The sequence below is a fragment of the Neophocaena asiaeorientalis genome, unplaced genomic scaffold (assembly GCF_003031525.2).
Source record: "Neophocaena asiaeorientalis asiaeorientalis breed wild unplaced genomic scaffold, Neophocaena_asiaeorientalis_V1.1 scaffold540, whole genome shotgun sequence".
Lineage (NCBI taxonomy): Eukaryota > Metazoa > Chordata > Mammalia > Artiodactyla > Phocoenidae > Neophocaena > Neophocaena asiaeorientalis.
In genome coordinates, this window is record NW_020172141.1 from 4,653,511 (window position 1) to 4,669,475 (window position 15,965).

Here is a 15,965-nt window from a genome sequence, read left to right on the forward strand (position 1 = left end):
CGTCTTGTCTTCCGTCCCCTTTGGCGGGGCAGCTGCTGTGGCTCAGGGTCCTCCTCCAGACGCCCCCTCACCAGCCCCCGAGGCTCTCAGGGCTGCAGAGCCGTCCAGGACAGGAAATGGTCCCCCCCCGTTAAGTTCTGTGGACCCAATCTATTCAGAAAGGCATCTCTCTCAAGTCTAAAAAAGGGAAATTGACTTGCCTTGTGCTACAGAAATAAGAAACTTCGATTTGTCCTTGAAGGGCCATTAACTTGCAGCTTGAAGGTCCTATTATGCAAGGATGAGTATTGTTACGAGTACTTTCAGGACAGCAGTAAAAAATGCCAGGTGGCTTTTGTAAGACGCAGAGCTCTACAACTCCTGCACCCTAGGAATGATAGCTGATACTTGTATGGAACTGGCAACTGTCTTCCAGGATTTACAAGATGCTCTGAGTGAGTGACGTGCGTCACAAAACCACGTGTGGACGGCCGCACGGACCATCACAAACCAAGCACGAGACAGGACAGAGAGTGGATGCGAGGGGAGGGCCGAGGCCCAGAGGTCAGCCTTTCAAGTCCCAACAGACGAGGGACAGGGAGCCCCCCCACCTCAGTTCTAGTGCCTCGAACCCCAAGGGGGCTGGGAGACCTCGCCTCACCTCTCTGGACTGAGGCCTGGAAGCCTGGGCGGGGCTGGGCTCTGGAAGGTCACAGGGTGATGCCCGCGGTAGGGGCAGGGTGTCCCATGTCCCGTGAGCAGCAGAGTCGCTGAGCAGGTTCTGTGAACTCAGGTTCACCCAGCACGCTCTCCCCTCCCCCAGCCCAGAGCTCTAGGGATGGGGGTTCTCCGAGTGTCTCACTACTGGGCGGGCGAGTGCTGGGCTTTGGCTGAAACGGTGAGTTTTATTAATGGTGAGTGGCAATGACTTTTAGGTTTGGCGATGGTGCATTTGCATGTTGTCTTACAATTTTTGGCAGGATTTAAAAATTACTGGTTCATTAATTATTTGGTAGAAGAATAATTCAGTAGAGAGGATGACGAGGCGTTACGGATCACTCTTCAGTAGCATCCAGCCTGGGGGAGGAGAAAGGAATCTGGGTTACCCGCTGGTTTGCAATGCCCCCACCAGCCCTGGAACATGGGCCCGGGATCGGGACCCTGACACGTACCGTCTGTCCTAAGGACCATGTCAACAAGGCCCACAGATCCCTAAGGAGTCTTAAGTGTGGCCGGGCTGAGGATGACAGGTCATGCCCTCCCCCAGAGCAGTGGTGAATTTCACCAGTACCCACTGAGGCTTAAAGAAGCACGGCCACAACCGCAGAGTTCAAACGTTGGATTTAATTTTCAAAGGCCCGATGACATCGTTCAATTTGAACCTTTTATTTTCCTCAACTTTTACAAACCCCCAAATGCTTTCCACAGCTTATGTTAAGCTTTACTGGAACTTTACTTTGTGTAAAATGCACAGAGAAAATTCCCCCACTCTGAGGTTCTGACATGTTCCCTTTGGATTGACAGTTTTGCAGCTTTCAGTTTCCCATTTTAAAATGTTCCAAATCCATTCTAATTCTAGTAAAGTGAATTACTAAAATCATATCCAAGCACATAACAAAATAACTACTAAGCGCAAAAAGCAATTTCAGAAAAATGTCTGCAATTACCGCCAGTAGATTCCTCAAGTAAACGGACAGTTTAGGCTCAGAGTCAGTTGTTTAAAAGGTGATTTGATAAGAAGCGGGTAAAAGCACAGAGAGAAGAGCAGAGAAGCAGCAAAGAGGAGAGAAACCCCCAATCTTTACGCCATCTCACGCTGAATCCAAAACAATCGGGACGACGAACACATGGGCCCCCAGTAAGGAGCGCAGAGAGGTGCGGCTGGAAGCGGCCTGGACCTCCGGGTGCCCGTGCCCTCGCTCTGTGGGCTCAGAAGAGGCCTCGGCCGAAGCCATAATTAAGTCGGTCCCAGAGCCCAGGGTCAAAGCCATATTTTCTTGTTCCCAGCCCAATAAACGTTTTTATACACTGCTGCTTCTCTAGACCCTACCAGAGAAAGGCTTGTCTGCCAAACCCTTTCGGAAACTCTGGGCGGGCCACCTGGCCTGCCCTAGCCTGTGGGGCACGGGGCATTGCACCTGGGGGAGCCCTCCTGGGAATACGGGGCACAGTCAGCCTGCACCTCCGAATTTTCCATGAGGCTAAGAAACTCCATCCAGACCAAGAAGATGCCTGTCAGGCTGGGGACCCACGTCTCGGGGAAAAAAGATAGGCAGATAGTGACCAGAGACCGAAGCGCACCTCCGACCTCAGGAAGAAGCAGAAGAAAAAAAACGAGAAAGTTCTACACCCCCACAAGATGTTTTGATTCACTAAGTCTGCTACATGAATTCTAAAGTCGAAGTTTTAAGAAAAAAACGAAACAACTCGAAACCAAAATAAATAGTGACCTGGAGCTTTTTATAAGATTATTCTCGAATTCTGAAACAAAGGAAGGTGACTACGAGTGGGGGTCAGCGGGCACGTCCTCTGGGACAGCTGAGTGCATGATACCATCCTTTTCTGGAAGTAATGAATGCTTCACCCAGACCCAGCTAAGCCACGACCTCTAATCTTGAGAGTCCAGCAAGCCGACCTCACCCTTGGAAACCTGTGGCCAAGTTAAGTTTTCACACTCTGACTCTCTAGGCCAAGGTCCAGAACGTCTGGAGACATTCTTTTTCTGATATCGCCTAAGCCTCCAAGTGTAGAAAAACAAACGACTGGAAGAGAACACACCCCAAGCTGGCCCACTTGACAGAAAGGAAAGAATCAGCCCAACCTCCTCTCAACAGACAGGGCTGGGTTCTGGCGTTCCTGGCTCCCAGGACGGCACAATCTGTGAACTGCCAGAAAAATCAACAGGGCCTTTCTCCTCAGCACAGCCTGGTATTTCCAAGGAAACCCAAACGATCTCAGACGTGACCGGTAGGTCCAGTTCCACCAAAGCTGTGACACTGTAAGGTGAGCCGACCCCCTTTCAACATTTAAACAAAATACAGATATGAACACAGCTGTTTCCATTAAATGCTCAAATCTGGCTCCTCCCCGAGGATACGGACCGTCCTTGGACGCTGGCCGTCATGAGGGTCTCTTAGCAAGTCCACGCCCGGAACGGCCAGTCACCAGAGAGAAACGCCACAGGCCAGCTTCCCCCAGCACAGCTGCTTCCCCACCAGCCCCGTCCTCCACCTCCACGCACGCCGGGTTCCTGCACACCCAGGAACCAAACTGACGCTGAGGCACCAACAGCAAGAGGATCAGAGGGTGAGGCGGCTCGGACTTCGGCAGCACGCTCGACGGGGCTTTAAACTCTCCGACCAGAGGCCGCTACATGCCCCCCGTAAGGACTGAGGCCTGTGGGCTGCACGGTCCCTGCCGCCGGAGCACAGAGGCAGCCAGGGATGCCCGGAAAAGCAGGGCGGCCCAGCAGCCTGAAGCTCCCTGACCTCAGTCTTAGGCTCTGGAAGTTAATAGGGGAGAGCTGCTTGAAAGACCGGAGGTGCTCCTGAGACGCAAGAGGTGCACCTGGAGGCGCCGGGCGCCCGAGTCCCGGGGACTCACCTTCATGAGCGCCGCCACCACGACGCCCAGGAGGGCGAGCAGCAGAAGCCCGAGTTTCCCTCTGTTGAGCCGTTTCAGGAAGAACAGTTTGGCCCAGTCCACCTTCGACTGGCTATTGGGAGGATACCGGAGTTTGTTTGCGCCTTCTCGCTTCAGGCTTTTTAATAAACAGGGACGCTGATGCGAAAAAGTATCGAAACTGTGTTTTCCGTGATACGCTCCCATCCCACTGGACCCTGAAATAAAGGAACAGACGAGACGGGCTCCGCTGTGGGTGACGGCGCTCCGGCCGCACCCCTCCACCGGCGCACGTGGCTCGTTCCAGGACGTCCTCCTAGCGCCCCCCGCACGGCGGGCCCCTGGCACAGGACGCTCTCCGAGAGCAGGGCAGGGACCAGCAGCTCCCGGGGTGCTGGCTGTCACTGATGCCAGGGACCAAGCTCACTCTCACCAGAGCCCCACCTCCTGAGAGGGAGAGGGGGCTGGGCAGGGCCCGAGCGGGACTCCAAGCGGTCCACTCCAAGAGCCGCCTGTGCCTGTTCCCGCCGTGGCACGTGGCTGAGCCACTGCTCCCCCAGGCTCCTGGAAGGTGCCCGAGGCCAGGACAGCGGGGTCACGCGGCTGTGTGGCAACAGGCCTCTTGGACCTGTGCTCCGGGACCGTGCTCACGTCCCTGCTCGGTCACGTGAGCCGGGCGAACTAGCACGTGGCACGAGGCACCCGGCTCGCAGCTTACTGGGGCGGGGCCGCTGGGGCATCACCTAGGTGACAGCCGAAGCTGCAGGGAGACTCTGTGCCGTGTGTCAGGAGACGTGCATTTTAAGGAAGAAAATCTAAACGACAAGCCAAAATGTTAACAGTGCTTCTGCCTCGGAGGCTACTACATTTTCCCTTGTAACTTTCTATAGTGCTTTGTTTCGTTTTGCCCCTTTAGCCCCAAAAAGCAAAGGGACGTTCAAGCCCTTGGCTGCTGTCTGCTCCTGGCGCTGTGAGCCCGTCACGTGCTACCTCATTCGATAAAGGACAGAGGGCGTTTATCAGTTCAACTGAGACCTGATTTTTGGCCTAAGACCTGATTTTTGGCCATAAACCAGTGAAGCAACGCAAGAAAGAACAGTCATTACAGACTGGGGATGGAGAGCAGGGGGCGGGACAGAGGTGGACCCCAGGCAGCGGCTTGCAGGGGCATTGACCGGGAGGGGGCCTCACCCACGCCTCCGAAGGGCAGGGAGCTGAGCATGAAGTGCATGATGACGTCATTGCCCGTGACGCCCCCGCTGGACGTCCTGTCGATCATTCGCTTGATGAGCTGAGGACGAGAAGGAACAGAGGCTCCGGGTCAGTCGCCCCTGGCCTGGGACCCACATCCTCCTCGAGGCCGGGGGCACTGAGCGAGACCCGGACGGCCTGAAGAGTTGGGCCCACGCACCCGGGCACACCCCAGTGCTGGACTCCCGGGACCACAGCCAGGGCCTTTCTTACCAGGGATGGTTCAGGCTATATTCCAGATTTTTAAAATTGTTAATATTTCTCTATCTCTGCTTTAAAGGATGGCATGTGATTAACAGGTATCATTTCGTTTCCAGGAAATGTAAAAAAGATTCAAGATTTCAGAGGTAGCATCCTATTTTTGAAGGAAATCGCTGGTTGGCCCAGGACGTGAATGGGCACGATGACACTGGACTGGTAAATGTCACCTCCCCTGGCTGCTGACCCACCAAGTCCTCTGTAGAAAAGGTCACTGCCGACCCTGGGACCGAGCCTGACCCGCTGCCCTGTGCCTGGGCCACAGACCGCAGCTTCCACTCCGTCCACCACTGCCTGTGGTCATTTCAACCATCAGACCGCTGTGTGTCAGTAACCCATTCCTAGCTGAGCCCCGCACGTCCGGTCTTCCTGGACGGCCTGTAGAGATCGGTACCGCGCCAGCACCGCCAGCATCGCCAGCTCTAGAAGCTGCCCCGAGACTCCCTGCATGGCCCCCGCAGAGGCTCTGCAGAAAACACCTGCCATGGGAACTCGTCGACCTGACCTGGCTGCACCCTCCCTTCCGAGTTTTCCCCTTTCTTCAGAGGCTCCTGGCCCACTGGCCCACCTTGAGGCCACTGTCCCTTAGCAGCAGCCAGTCCTCGAGGTGCATACGGACGGGCCGCATGGAGGGCGGCGGCAGGGCTGCTGGGCCTGGGCTGGCGTGTGCTCTGCCGGCCCGGCTGGGACGGCAACACCACTCCAACCACGAAGCCCCGTGGCTGGAGAAAGCCAAGTCCGAGGCTTCCCAAGCACCTCCCTCAGCAGCGCCAGAGACACTGCCCTGCGGGCCGCGGACGCCGCGTGGGTAAGAGCCGGGGCTCTACCACAGGACGCCCTACGGATCAACAGCAGAAGCGCTTCTGATGCTGGCACTCAGACGTCTCCCAGTGACATGGCAGGCGTCTGTGAGTCACCAGGCTTGTGACGCTCGCCCCGAAGACTCAGCTCTGACCCCAGGGAGTAAGGGAAGGGTCACAGCCTAACCCCAGGGCCTCATTACCCAGGGCTGGGGGACTCTGGCATCGGACGAAATAGTCAGCATTTGCTGTACAGCAGAGAAGGAGCATGGCTTCTGAGAGCGAGCTGCACGCTGGGAAGTTTACCTTAGTGTTATGAGAAAACACGTAGAAAGCCAGGGGCTTTTCGCGTTCATTTATGAATTGTATGGCTTCTTCTGCATTCTTCACAGGCACTATTGGAAGAATTGGTCCAAAAATTTCCTCTTGCATCACCTTGGTTTCAGGATCCACATCAGTGAGTATCGTTGGGGCTGAAAAATGAAAACGCTCAAGCAGGAGACAGAGATGCCAAACCCTCACCTCACGTCTGGCTCACTGGGTCACCCACCCATCCCTTCCCCACTCCCGCCCAGGTGTCGTCTACTGAGACAAGTCCCAAGTACGTGGGTGAACCGTGCAAATATTACATCTCCACGCGTGTGCATCAGGGATCCTTGTGCAAACCCAGGGGGAGGTACAGGCTTGAGTAAAACCTGTGCATGTTTAACCCTGTTTAGCACCACATTGCTACGTCCTTCTGTGGATAGGCCTTCCTGGGAGCACAGAGGGCCCCTCGGTGGATCAAACCAGTACAGCTTCTTCATGGAAGTGCGTTCCTGCCTGTGATCTCTTTGATCTTGATTACAACTGCGTCAGGTTCAGAAAACGTAATGAAATGGTGGGATTCCCTAAGGCTTATCTCAGCGTTCTGTCCACTCTGGGGAAAGACACAGACCGGAGGACGACACGGATCCTCAAGAGCTTTGTGGGGTGTCCAGTGTCCACACCAAGTAGTCCCCAAGCCGCAGTGCTTGGGGAGACCCTGCGGACGGGCTGGAGGGTCGACTACAGGAGAAGACACCTGACGGAACAAGTGTGCTCTCTCCTCCACCCACAGTTACGACCAGGTTGTCCTGGAGGCACGGCACGGGACGGCTCTCTCCAGCACGCCCGGGGGTACAGAAGCCGCTGCCTCAGATCCGCTGCCCGCGGCTTCCCTGGGCCAGAGAGGTGTCCATCCCCCTCGGCAGAGCCACGTGCTTAGGTGAGGTGACCCTGGACCAGGTCGGTGGAAGCTCCTAACTAGTCTGCGCTAATCACGGCCGACCTTCCCTCTCACCACTGATGGGCACAGAGGCAGGCAGTCAACATGCCAGGCTGGCAGGACACAAAGACGAACCCCCACGGCTCTGGGGGTGTTACGGAGCTGCTGAACTAACAGGCCGAGAGCATACTTTTCTCCGTACTGTTTAAGCCCCTTAAGTTCTGTTTTTGAAAAGCTGGGGTTTTTGGTGATGATGAGAGGAAACAGGTAAACAGATTTGCGGAGCAGCTTCTTCGCCAACTTCAGGTGTGATCTTTTTTGAAAATAAGTTTGTTTATTTATTTATTTTTGGCTGCGTTGGGTCTTTGTTGCTGCACGCGGGCTTTCTCTAGTTGCGGCGCGTGGGGGCTACTCTTCCTTGCGGTGCGCGGGCTTCTCACTGCGGTGGCTTCTCTTGTTGGGAGCACGGGCTCTAGATGTGCGGGCTCTAGGTGTGTGGGCTTCAGTAGTTGTGGCAGGTGGTCTCAGTAGCTGTGGCACGCGGGCTTCAGTAGTTGTGGCTTGCAGGCTCTAGAGCACAGGCTCAGTAGTTGTGGCGCATGGCCTTAGTTGCTCCGTGGCATGTGGGATCTTCCCGGAACAGGGCTCGAACCCGTGTCCCCTGCATTGGCAGGAGGATTCTTAACCACTGCGCCACCAGGGAAGTCCCCATGAGTGATTCTTCCCTCATCTTAGGTGTTATTTTAGATAAGTGTGTTTAAAATTCAAAAGTGATACATACTCGTGGCAAAAAAACAAAGAACACAACAAGAAAGTCAACAGCGAGGTCAAGCATGATAGGTGAAAACATTCTTTCTTGAACAGTACTGGCTGTCGGCTAGCTGTGCAATTGTGGTTGAGCTATTTCCTTCTCTGGGCTGTTTTCCCAGCCGTAAGCTGGAAATAACTACAGAGTCTGGTTCTGCTTCTCAAGGTTGCCAGGAAGAAAAAGTTGGATAAAATACGTGTGTAAATACAAACAACTAAATAGAGTTACTCAACGTATACATATATAAGATCATCTTTAACTCGCTTGTAACAAAGCAGTATACCAGAAAGCAGCATTTAATAGCTTATTAAACACTCTGCACCTAATAGTTTATTCAGCGTCCGTAAAAAGTGTCCATAAAAACTGTTAAGGGGCCCCTCCCTACAGGACGAGATGAGTCTCCGTTACCTATGTAGCGTGTGGCCTCATCGGTCTCCCCGCCAAAAGCTATCTTTTGTCCTTCAAGCAAACTTCGTATCCTCTTAAAATGACGAAGATTGATGATCCTTTCATAGTCGGGGGATTCTTTTACATTTTCTCCATAAAATTCCTGTTGAAAACAGTAGTATCTAGTTGTCACCAAAGACCCATATTTTAATTTCTTTAATAATTATAAAATTCACCATGGCCCCAAATCTGGTTTTGTATCCTTACAGAATCCAACCCCCCAGCCCCCAAATCCTTTAACAGTAGTAAGACTAAGTGCTCTGGCAGGTCAAGGACAGGAGTTAAAGCACACACACAAGTCTCCCATTTTCCACGGTTTCGGGGGTTGGCATGGGTCCCTCCTGGGGGTGGACACAGAGCAAGTAGGGGGGGTCTCGCCCCGTGTCGGGGCCACACGTGCGCTTGCCTATCAGCTCTGGCTGCTGTCCTGCGAGGAGCTGGGTGGTGGTGGCAGAGGCCCTGTGACCTGCAAAGCCTAAAACACTGACCGCCTGTGTTTTTCCCCTTTTGCAGAAAGGGTTTGCTGAGCTTTGTGCTATTTCCTCGTGTCAGGTCTTCTCTGGACGGGAACTTCCACCAGTCACAGATAACCGTGAAACCACTCAAAAGATCAAAACACAGTCTTGGTAAATCAACCAGAGTAAGAGAGCCTCAGAAGCCAAGCAGTCAGCCCCGCGGGAGCTCTCAATCTACTCTCCAGCGGCACTGAGCACAGTCCACCCCCCGCACCCACCTCGAACCCGGGAGGCAGGAAGCTCCCGGGCAGCGTGTTGCAATGCGTGTTCCTGGGCCCCAACGCCGGAGCCACAGGAGTGGTTTTCAGCGCTGGCCGCACCTCAGCATCACCTGGAGACCCCAGCCCTGCTGGACCACCGTCTTTGGAGGGGGGCTTTTCTGAAACGGCTCCCAGTGACCCCCAGTGGAGAGCCACGGTGACGAGAGAACACACGCCTCCTGGGAACCCAGTTCCTCACCACACTCACCCGAGCACGTCCCCAGCAGCCCCAGTGTCTTCCCAGAGTCGGGCCAAGCTCCCCTTTCACGCTCTCCTTGACCGGCCCCATCGCGGTCCCGCCACTAACGTCCAACTTCCACGTCACCTTGCTGCTCACCTACGTCACTCCTGGGTGTTCTGGAGCCTTCCTTTCGGGGCTCGGTCAGTACCCGGCGAGTGAACAATGGTTGTTTCAATAATTTCTCCACCCAGGGGGCTCCCACCGCTGAACTGTCACAGCTTCATCCCTTCCTTTCTTCCAGTCCCAGTCCTACGTTCCTTCTGGCTCAGCTCAGGACACCACCGTGTAGCCTTCCTTGGTCCCCTCGCTAGAGATGGCCATTTGAAACGCCCTCAAAGACTGATGGCCGCGTCAAGGGTGCATGTTCCTCGAAACTGCCGGCTTCTCTAAACGGCCGGCACAGCCGAGCACCGATAACCTTGATCGCCGCAGCCGCGGCGAGGGCCTTGGCCACACCGCAGAGGCCTTGCGATGTTCTCCCCAGACCACACAATAGCTACTGAGCTTTTTTTTTAAGGTCCGTTCTACACCTAACCAGCTGTGCCATCAACAAATCAACTAGACAGTGTCAGTGTGTGTAGCACCAATCTCACCTTGCAACCCCGTTCTACGAAAGCACTTTGCATTAGCCAGGAAATTAGTTCAGTCACGTGCTCCTGGAATGTTCCCGGGAGGGGATGGGGCGATGCCCCCTGCAAACATCTGATTTCACTCTGTATCCCAGTGAGACCAGTGGACCCAGAGGTGGGAAACACGAACCTTCACAGCCTCCTTCACCTTCTGCACGATCAGGTCCTGGAGGGACGGCTCGCAGAGCACGTAGTCGGGGGCGATGCAGGTCTGGCCGCAGTTCATGTACTTGCCCCAGGCGATGCGTCTGGGAAAAGCACAAGCAGGCAGAGTTCAGTCCCCACGCCCCTGTCACGCGCTTCGGCACCGTCTGAACGTTTTTCAGCTAGCTGTCAAGATTACTAGTATGTAAATGTATTTGGTAATCTTGATAAAAAATGTTTCGAAAACTCATCTCTGTATCAGTCGGTTGGAACTGAGGACGCATTTTCAATCGGTGTAGACTGTTCTACAAAGCAGGGAGAGCCTCCTGCCAGTTCATGAGAAACATTACACGCGGGGAAGCCACTGCCTGTGGCAGGAAAAGAGGGAAACAGCCTCCTGACCCCCTCCTCCTCCCACCCCGGCCGAGAGGACATCTGGGAGGACAGGGGTTCCACAGACAGCACGGCTCCTGCCGTGGCTCGGTCCTGCTGCAAGATGCCAGGTACAAGCAGGACCAGAAGCCCTCCCCGATCTGGGACGCTGGGCCCGGGCTCAGACGGAAACCCACGAACTGGGGTCCCCTGTTCCAGCAAGCAGACGTCTACTTACAGAGCCAACCCGCTCCCCTTGTCTGAAGGGAGGGAGAGCCACGCCGTGCCAGCGTGGCACTTCCTGTTAGCTGGACTGATTCAGCGGCGACAACCCGAAACCTTGCATCTTCTGGTTCTCAGATGCAAGATGCTATTGTTCTCATCTCAGTTAAAAGATGAGAATTATTGGTTTTATCAGTAAAGGAACTCAGTTAAGAGATCAGCCCTTTCTTTGGAAATTTAAAGATTTTATGAGGCACACAGGATCCCTGGCATTATCTACTTCCTGGATCGGCTATCGGAACAGTAAAACTTCTCGCCAGGTCTACTATCTAGAGAACAGAAATGGCTTTTCCTCATCCTGAGGGCAGCTGTGTGATTTCACAACCTCGTGTTCGTCTCCTCCGGCTGTGGCGCCAAGGTGTGGTTTGTGAAGGAGTTCTGGTCCCTGTGAGGACATCAACGGCAATGCCCAGCGACGAGGTACAGGGCACGCTAGCCTGCCGGGGGAGTCCAGATAACTTGTCTCACCTGCAGGCAACGTCCAGGTCACAGTCTTTGTCAATGTAACACGGACTCTTCCCGCCCAGTTCAAGGGTCACTGGGGTCAGGTGCTTGGCGGCGGCCTCCATGACAATTTTTCCAACAGTGGTGTTTCCCGTGTAGAGAATGTGGTCAAACCGCTGCTTCAGAAGCTCCGTGGTTTCCTCGACGCCACCAGTAACAACCGCGTACAGGTCCTTCAAGAAAGACAAACACTCGCATCACCGAAGGGATCCTATCATCTGACGTAAACACGTAACATTCAGAGAAACCAGGAAAAGGTGGAGACAGGCCCCGGGAAACCACGAGACGGGGGCTGGGAGAGGGGAGGGTTGTGGGGACGTGGCCGCGGTCGGTGACCACAGGACAGGCCCCAGGCGCGTCCACCCGGACGTCCTCTCTGCACGCGGCTCAGCGTGGGGCTCAGGGCACGGGGGGGAACCGAGTAACTGCTCCCCGAATGTGTGCAAAGGCCGGCAGGGGAGCGCTTCCAGGGGCAGGTCCGGGCTGCACCTGCGCCCCGTCATCCTCTGGCTCACGTGCCCGCTGGCGGCCACGCGACGCCTCCGAGCCTCAGCCTCCTCTTGTGATGGGAGGAGGTCACAGCGCTTTGCACTGAACCCTCACGTGCACCGTGCGACCGTCTGCAGCTGTCGCACGAGAGAGGATGGTCACGGTGTGAAGAGCGGCGGCGGGACACCGAGCACCAGCCGGCCGGTGGGCCCCGTGTTTCCCCTCCATCTCTACTCACAGCTCAGCGGCCCGACAGGTGTTTCAAGCTTTAGCTTGCCTCCACCTGAATCCACAGAGCCTGTGTGGTTGGTCCCCGACAAGCCGAGGGAGGCAGGGCCGCGATGGCGACGCCCATCCGGGCAGGGACAGACGGTGAAGCACCTGCCCTACCTCACCGCCTTCACCGCCCTGGGCACCCCAGGCCCCGGGACAACACTGCTCCGTGGCCGCCGTGGCAGGGATGAGCCAACACGGGGAGCACGGCTCCTCCGAGAACCGGAGTTAGCTTGTAGGCCGCTGTCAGAAGACGTGGCCGACTACAGGTGCGATGCTGCACAGCTGCGTCTCCCTGGCACACACCGAGGACTCCTCCACGCAGAGCCAATGGCCCCAGTTCACGTGGCGTCACGATCTCCTCCACGGGGGGCATCAGACCGCTGCTTCAGAGATCGTCTTTTCTCCACCGCTTCCGATACTCTTGTTTTTAAAGATACTTTTTTTTTGATGTGGGCCATTTACAAAGTCTGTATTGAATTTGTTATAATACTGCTTCTGTTTTTTTGTTTTGGTTTTTTGACCGCAAGGCACGTGGGATCCCAGCTCCCCGACCAGGGATCGGACCCGCACCCCCTGCATTGGAAGGCGAAGTCTTAACCACTGGACCGCCAGGGAAGTCCCAGCTTCCGATACTTTTAAATGCCAGCCCTGTAACTCTGAGTGAGGGTCCACACTCTGGGTCAGGAGGCCTTTCTCTTTCTGTAGCTTTCGGGCCACAAACATGCCCGTTTAAATGTAGACGTGTGCTCACGTAACTGCACCTCATGAAGAGCACCCAGCACGGTACCAGTTCCTCATTAAATAACTCACTAAAAGGATACACCTAAAATCATGTCAGATCAAAGGTTAATTCGAAATGCCAAATGGCAGTGGAGGCTTTGTTAATAGCAGGGGTGCCGATAAAGCCACGGGCCTGGCCAAACTGTGTAACTACAACAGCTGAACTATTCCACAGTTTTTTTGGAACTTAACTTCTCTTGTTAAGCCAGCCGTGGGAGGCTGAGGGAAAATGAGTGTGGAGGCCTGACCACCAATGACGCAAGCCAGCATGAAGAGCAGAGTGTGTTCCCCACGACAGACAGATGTGCCAAACAGACAGACAGACGTGCCAGAGAGGGGGCAAGGTCCTCTTACCTGGTCTAAGTACTGAGGGAGGAGCGTAGCCAAGGCCTTGGCTGTATTTTCGCTTACTTCAGAAGGCTTGATAATCACAGCATTTCCTAAACAAAGCAAAAAGCAGGACGTTGTCTAGTACTTGAGCGATTCTAACATCCACGAGACGGAGCTCCTGTGGGGAGCACAGGCTAAGGGTTAATTCCTCTGGTTATTTCTGGCTCTGCGTTCTGTCTTCCTCACCATAGGCGTGAGCGCTCTCCCCACTGCCTCTTTCCCCAAGGCTAACTCCTCAGTGCTCACCACGTAGGTCCTTGACGGGAGGCCCCAGCCAGGCTCCCCCAGGCCTCTGGCCTTCTCTCACTGTTCTCACTCCCACCCTTGGATTTTCCTTTTGCCCTGGGATTATCGCACAGACAAGCTTTGCCAACATAAAGCCGTTCGTCTGGATCGTGGTTAACTGAGAAATGAATCCCTTGGCATTTGCTGTAGACCCAAGCATTCCTCCCAGAGCCCTTATTTGAATGAAGAAAGGGGTCAGACAGAATCAACTGGTTCATCCAAAGCCAGAGGTGGCAACTGAAACCACATGACGCTATGGACGTGTGACTCCAAACCTGGGCCCGTGGACTCGCGCGTGCCTCTACACCCTCGCAGGTCCATTCTCCAGGGCCCCAAAAAGCAGTCACCCCAGAAATCTCTGGAGCCCACTGAACAAGTAATAATAACGTTTATGAATTCTCAATACACTGCTGGTGTAAACCAAGGCGAGCCACCACAGCAAATGCATTTAACTAACCACTGTCCTTAATGTACAACCAGTTTCAGAGAATACGCCTCTCGAAGACAGCGTAAGGACGGAAGCTGACACCAGACCTGCAGCGATGGCTCCTATCAGAGGCTGGATGGTGAGGACAAAGGGGTAGTTCCAAGCTCCGATAATCAGCACGACTCCCAGGGGCTCTGGCTGGATGTAGGCCTCGTCCAGCATGGTGACCAGGTTCTTCTGAGCTGGTTTAGCAGCGGCCCATTCAGGAAGCTTCTCCAGCACGAGATCAATTTCCCCAAGCACGGTGATGACTTCTTGACTGTATGCGTTGAATTCACTCTGTTACAAGAAGGTCACAGTTAACCTTTGTGGGCATGACACACTTGGCCCTGAACGTCAGAAGCATCGGGCCAGGGAATTCCCTGACGGTCCAGTAGTTAGGGTTCTGTGCTTCCACTGCAGGGGACATAGGTTTGATCCCTGGTCGGGGAACTAAGCCTTACGGCAATGCAAAAAAAAAAAAAAAAAAAAGCATCAGGACAGGCAAACCTGTCAGACTAGCTGGTCTGCCATGCAGATTCCTGTGTGTCCTCCAAGCCCACAGTAAGGACTTGCTAATTACCTTCTTAATATATTCAATCCCTTTAAATCCTTCTTTACTGATCCAAGCCATTTAAAGTCAGGCTTAAACGTTAACTCTTTCACGAAAACTTCCCTAATTAATAATGGTGTGCCTTGATCACACTTTATAAACCATAGTCATTATGCTTTCCCCTATATCTTAACATTTCAGCCTTAATACTCTGGCTTAAAACTATAGCCCCACTTTATCTGTGCCTGTTCTGTTTCCCAACCAAACTTAAAGCCCTCAAGGGCAAGGAATTTATTGTACTTCTTTAGTAATCCTATATATACACCCTCAGAAATGCTTGTAGAGTGAATGAGTCAGACTTCTTTCCACCTTGACTATTTGACATCACAGTTCCTCTCCACCAAAAGTGCTATACAGGAAGTTTTTGAGTTCCTGTTGTTACTACTGATGTTACTACCCCTCAAAATAATCTTCCAGGGGGAGGGGCCGAAGGAGCCTAGCAAAGCCAGAGCAAGGCCTTGTTACCCCTAAAATGAAGAGAAAAATTAAAAACAAAATGGTAACAACAGTGTTATAAAACATAGGGGACCATTTTTAAACCCGAAACATTCCCCCAAGACCTTGCTACTCAAAGCGTGGTTCCATTGGTACATCACCTGGGAGCTTCTTACAAAAACTCGGGCTCTCAGACCCCCTCCCCCCAGACCCAGTGAAGCACCGTCCGCATCGTAACAAGGTCTCCGGGTGACTCGCGGGTGCACAGACGTGACACCTAACATCATCGAGGGAAATCTGAGCGCAACGACGACAAGCAAAACCCTGTGTCTGCATAAGAAACCGCAAAGTTAAAAGACAAGAACCCGACTCGGAGGAAGAGGCCTGCAACACACGAAGCGGACGAACGACCCAAATCCAGGGGAAGGGGAAGGGCCACAGCTGCCCGCGGAAAAGGGGCAGGCCGTGGAGCGCAGGTCCCGGGGGCGCACCTTGCTCAGGTCGGCGGCGATGGCCGCCAGGATGTCCCTCTCGCGCTCCTGCACCATCGCGCGCAGGGCCTCGAGCTGCCGCCGCCGGAACGTCAGGGGGCGCGAGCGGCCGGACCCGAACGCCGCGCGAACCCGCTGCACCTCGCGCTCCATGGCCAGTCCTGCGGGGACAGGGGAGATCGGGCGCCGTGCGGGGTGAGCGGGCCGGACGCGGGGCCGCCGGGCGGTGCCTCTCCATCCCCGCCCCCCGTCCCCGGGCCCAGCGACCCCGGCCGCACCTCCGTCCCGCCGACGCGCTAGCTCCGCGGCAGCTAACTGCTCCGCCACCGCCCCGCGAGCCCGGGTCGACCCCGAGCTGCGCGCCGATTGGCCGGCGTGGCCCA

General features: G+C 54.8%; 2 protein-coding genes across 11 annotated transcripts in view; one reads left to right on the top strand and one right to left on the bottom strand.

Moving 5' to 3' along the window:
- Positions 1-10,179, top strand: part of SLC47A2 (solute carrier family 47 member 2) — a 32,938-nt gene extending 22,759 nt beyond the window's left edge. For 7 of the 9 annotated variants that reach the window (XM_024752492.1, XM_024752428.1, XM_024752420.1 and 4 more), the window contains one exon: positions 8,924-10,179. In XM_024752492.1, the coding sequence (XP_024608260.1) occupies positions 8,924-9,040 (117 nt within the window). In that variant the 3' untranslated portion in view covers positions 9,041-10,179. Of the gene's footprint in view, positions 1-5,168; positions 6,205-8,923 lie in introns of those variants that run through there. The other 2 variants (XM_024752459.1, XM_024752482.1) reach the window with 1 other exon arrangement.
- Positions 865-15,965, bottom strand: part of ALDH3A2 (aldehyde dehydrogenase 3 family member A2) — a 15,202-nt gene continuing 101 nt past the window's right edge. The window contains exons 1-11 of one of the 2 annotated variants that reach the window (XM_024752526.1): positions 15,861-15,930; positions 15,583-15,743; positions 14,112-14,343; positions 13,257-13,342; positions 11,322-11,530; positions 10,186-10,303; positions 8,372-8,513; positions 6,216-6,382; positions 4,792-4,891; positions 3,583-3,818; positions 865-1,056 (exon numbers count right to left, since the gene is read on the bottom strand). In XM_024752526.1, coding sequence (XP_024608294.1) covers positions 1,042-1,056; positions 3,583-3,818; positions 4,792-4,891; positions 6,216-6,382; positions 8,372-8,513; positions 10,186-10,303; positions 11,322-11,530; positions 13,257-13,342; positions 14,112-14,343; positions 15,583-15,735 — 1,458 coding nt within the window. In that variant the 5' untranslated portion in view covers positions 15,736-15,743; positions 15,861-15,930 and the 3' untranslated portion in view covers positions 865-1,041. Of the gene's footprint in view, positions 1,057-3,582; positions 3,819-4,791; positions 4,892-6,215; positions 6,383-8,371; positions 8,514-10,185; positions 10,304-11,321; positions 11,531-13,256; positions 13,343-14,111; positions 14,344-15,582; positions 15,744-15,860; positions 15,931-15,965 lie in introns of those variants that run through there. The other variant, XM_024752535.1, reaches the window with a different exon arrangement.